Raw genomic sequence first — 4,757 nt, forward strand, 5'->3', positions numbered from 1 at the left:
TATTTGTACCTAAAGTAGGTAGCCATGATATATACTGTAGAAGGGGTGGAAGGTTTCCCCAGCTGGGATAGACAAACGCAATACATGGATGGACACGATAGATATATAAATACTACACTGAACATAGATAGACAAGACATATATACAAATACCACACACAAATAGAAATTCTGACCATGTCAGAGGCAGATAGAGGGAGTAAAGATTAACAAAAAAAGAAATAAAAAATACATAGAGATAATGACACAATGCATGTGATGCTTGAGGCAGATATAACATTGTAGCAATAAATGAAAAAAAGAGAGAAAAAAAAATTAAAATAAATAAAATTAAAAAAAGGCAACAACAAAAGGAGAGAAGAAAAAAAAAGAAGAAGAAGAAGAAAAAAAGTATAAGGAGACATCAGGGTGTATAATAAGAATTCATTAATAGCTATTGGCATGGTAAATTAAATTTATAACAGGTTTATCTATATGGCAATGTAAAATGCATTATGGAACAGTCAGTGTTAGGATGAGCAATGATAATCTTGGTTAAACTATAGCCACGTAGTGATGTTTGAATCGCGATAGAGTATTCCATTCACGTAAAGTTTATCTACCGATAATGTAGCTCACTTTCCTTCTTCACGGAACTGTTTCATTATCGGCAATAGTTTTCGTCTGCGGTCTTGAATTTGTTTGGGAAACTGATCATACATCCCATACATGGTATTCTTCAATCGATTTCCTCTGCTTTTAACGAGTTCTTTGTGTTTGTAGTGTTCAAATTTAGCGATTATTGGAGGTGGCTTTTTGGGGTCTTTGGATGGAAGACGGTGAACTCGGTGAAAAGTTATCTCCTCAACTGTTGCTGCGGGCAGTTTAAGAGAGTCATGCATGAATTGTTTTATTGCCTTCTCTGGGTCGTCAGGTGTATTTTGTGGAAGTATGTTTATTCCTGAAAATATCAGATTATCGCGCATGCTGCGACACTGAATGTCCAATATGGTTTCTTGCATAATTTGATTTTCTTTGGAGAGTTTTGTGACTTGAGTGGAGAGATGTGATACAGTTGCTTTTAGTTCGACGTTTTCTTGCATTAAAGTTTCGATTTGGGATTGAGAAAATTCGAAACTAGCTTTCAGATCACGGATGTCTGTATGGAGAAGTTCGAGTATGGCAAGTTTGGAGTTTATGGATGCGAGTACACTGACCTCGACTGTGATTTCCTCGTCTGTTTCGGTGGATGAATCCCGTTTGCGTATTTTCTTGTTTGGTTCTGACATGGTATCCAAATTGTAGAAATAGCTGTCGATGCAATTGAGCAGGTTGTCCGAGTCTTGACAAGGTTGGTTATCCAGTATAGCGAAAGTTGTTTTGATAAATGAATGAATTCAATGGTAATCTAGTGTTTGCGTTTGTGTTCAGTGTGCTGCCATGTTGAATCTCACCATGTTGAATTGTCATGTTATTAACTGGTAGTGTACAGCTGTATAATTCTTTATTTTCTGTAATAAAATGCACTGTATCTGCAGTGTTGGTTGTAGAAACTTGAACACAGATCAGAGTGTAGTGTTTGTAGGCTGCTCGCTCTCACATGTGTGTGTTATGTACATGACCTAATGGTCTTATAATAAATTGTAGCTGAGAGATTGTGGAGTGCAGAAAGACGTCCCTGCTCCTGTAAATGTGCTGATGTGGTGTCCTGTCCTCTGATTTGTGTGTGTGACACAAACACACTGACATTTCTGTTACATCTTCAACTTTAGCTGGATTATGGCTGTGTTTGTGTGTTTGAGATCAGTGTTCTGATATTTCATCATTTCTCTTCCAGTCTGCGTGGGTGTAATCTGACAGAGGAAAGCTGTAGAGTTCTGTCCTCAGTTCTCAGCTCAAACTCCTCCAGTCTGAGAGAACTGGACCTGAGTGACAATAAACTGCAGGATTCAGGAGTGAAGCTGCTCTCTGATGGACTGAAGAATCCACACTGTACACTGGAGATACTGAGGTACACACACACACACACACACACACACACACACACACACACACCACACACTCACTCTCACACACACACACACACACACACACACACACACACACACACACACACACACACACACACACCACACACTCACTCTCACACACACACACACACACACACACACACACTGTGTTTAAGCTGCTTTGTAAATGTATTTAGTGAAGGTGACTGATGGATAAACACTGAGAGTGAGATCCACATCCTGGGAGCAGCGACACTAAAAGCAGTTTGACTGAAGCTTCTTCTTATTAAAATTCACCTTAAGGAAGTCAGCATTTGTTGATGATAAATAAATATTTGAGATGATATTAAAATGATTGTGGATGTCACAGGTAACCAGTACAGTTCCTGTACAATAGGAGTGATTTGGTTACTAACTGTAATGTATAAAGGGTTTTTTAGTGAAATACATAAAAGAGCGTTACATTAATCTAATCTACTTGGAATGATTGAATGTAGAAAAAGTTTTTCTGTTTCTTCTTTACATTAAAATGGACAAATTCTTTCAGTGTTCCTCAAATGATAAAATGTGACTTTAGAGATATTATTGATGTGAGGAACAAAGCTGAGGTCAGAGTCGACTATTACACCCAGATTTCTAACCTGTATCCCAGCTCATTGTGTTCAGGTAGACACTTTATTTCTCACTGATGGAAACACCTCATTTCACTATAAATCAAACACTTCATCATTTCTCTTCCAGTCTGTGTGTGTGTAATCTGACAGAGGAAAGCTGTAGAGTTCTGTCCTCAGTTCTCAGCTCAAACTCCTCCAGTCTGAGAGAACTGGACCTGAGTAACAATAAACTGCAGGATTCAGGAGTGAAGCTGCTCTCTGATGGACTGAAGAATCCACACTGTACACTGGAGATACTGAGGTACACACACACACACACACACACACACACACACACACACACACACACACACACACACACACACACACACACACACACACACACACACACACACACAGTTTTAATAAACACCACAACATCCAGTTCTCCTCTGTGGTAACTGTAATTGTAGTGATCTGATATATTGTCATTGTTGTGTGTGTGAGATGGAGAGTAAATGTACTGTATATAAAGATTTTGTGTAGTTCATGTTTTCAATACTAAAACTGAGTGTGTTAAGTGTGAGAAGGTTTTCTTTCTTGCAGGATGTGGGACTGCAGTATTACAGATGAAGGTTGTGCTGCTCTGGCTTCAGCTCTGAGGTCAAACTCCTCATCACACCTGAGAGAACTGAATCTGAACAATAATAAACCAGGAGAATCAGGAGTGAAGCTGCTCTCTGATCTACTGAAGGATCCACACTGTAAACTGGAGACACTACAGTGAGTTACTGACTTACTGTCTCTTTACTGTATGATATTGTGTAATATTCACTGTGTGCTGTAAAATGTCACATCTAATGTGTGTATTTATGCTTCTGTTGTTCATAAGCAATGTGTTTAAATGTGTCTGTAATTCTGTCCTGTTGTGTTTTTCAGCATTAAGTATAAGACACTCACCAGGTCTGGTGTATGACAGGAGTCTCTCCTCAGACCTTTTTTCCAGGATAAAGCAGTTATGGAGGTGAAGCGTTAGAACACGTCCCACATTTCCAGCAGTTTGGGAGCTGAATCATTCATATTCAGATGTAGAAGATCCATAACAATAACTGTGACTGATCACATCCTTTTATCCTCTCAGCTACAACTTCACACTTTAACATCTTTTACAATCCAAAGTCAAATCCTTCAGCATCTACACACAACACAGAGATATCATCACATCATCACACTGATTACACAAATACACATCCATGTGTTACAGATGTTTAGAGATTATTTTTACCTCTTTAATTATGTCGCTTTGTAGAAGCCAACATTCTGTTTTCCTATTTAAGCTTAGACAAAAATTTATAAAATTTAATGCGGCCTAGGGCTTTCGAGCCACATGCACCAAATTCGGATATGTTTTAGTCCCTGGTCTGAAGTTTGTTGCTATTACTTTTCTAAGCGATCCGAGTACCGGTACTTCCGGTACCGGGTCTCAAATTGGCCTTTTTTCCATAGACTCCCATTATAAAATTTGGAGGTTTATAACTCGGCACACTTTTGAACTATCTACACCAAACTCGACCAGCTCCTTTAGGGTGATACTCTGAACAAACCTTAAATTGGCCTTTCGGTTGTGCCGCAGCCCCGCCCCCAAAATATGCAAAATCAAAAAACTTTTTAGAACATGGACATGTGACATATCAAAACACTCAGAACAATGAGGGGAATTCTGATGACGTCAAATGACGTCACGTGATGCACGTGAAAATAAAAAACTTTGCACAACATGGGCATGTGATATATCAAAACACTCAGCCCAATGAGGGGAACTTCCTCAGGAGTATTCGGATGACATCACATGCTCGTCTCCACTTGTCTCCAAATGTTTTGGCACCCTATCTTTCTGTCCACTTGCCTCCAAAAGTAACACTGTCCCTTATGTCCACTCGCCTCCAAAAAGCACCGGCCTTTGGGAATACTTGCCTCATCAAAGCCAACATCAAAGTTTGTCACGACGAACTTTACAAATCTAGTTAAGTAATGTTCCTTTAAGAAAATGTGAGGTGAGTTCATTGCTGACCAATCAGGAGAGCAAACACGAAGCAAGCGGATGACGTCAGCGTCTAGCGTGAAAACAGAGAGAAGAGAGATGATGCAACATGGAAAATACTGAAAAGTTTTGTGTC

General features: G+C 39.2%; 1 protein-coding gene across 9 annotated transcripts in view; it reads left to right on the forward strand.

Moving 5' to 3' along the window:
* Positions 1–2,092: 2,092 nt before the first annotated feature.
* LOC132863899 (ribonuclease inhibitor-like) overlaps positions 2,093–4,757 on the forward strand; it is a 201,148-nt gene continuing 198,483 nt past the window's right edge. For 4 of the 9 annotated variants that reach the window (XM_060896972.1, XM_060896971.1, XM_060896973.1 and 1 more), the window contains exon 1: positions 2,110–2,902. In XM_060896972.1, coding sequence (XP_060752955.1) covers positions 2,676–2,902 — 227 coding nt within the window. In that variant the 5' untranslated portion in view covers positions 2,110–2,675. Of the gene's footprint in view, positions 2,903–4,757 lie in introns of all 9 variants that reach the window. The other 5 variants (XM_060896975.1, XM_060896976.1, XM_060896977.1 and 2 more) reach the window with 4 other exon arrangements.

Source organism: Tachysurus vachellii, chromosome 21, assembly GCF_030014155.1.
Source record: "Tachysurus vachellii isolate PV-2020 chromosome 21, HZAU_Pvac_v1, whole genome shotgun sequence".
Taxonomy (NCBI): domain Eukaryota; kingdom Metazoa; phylum Chordata; class Actinopteri; order Siluriformes; family Bagridae; genus Tachysurus; species Tachysurus vachellii.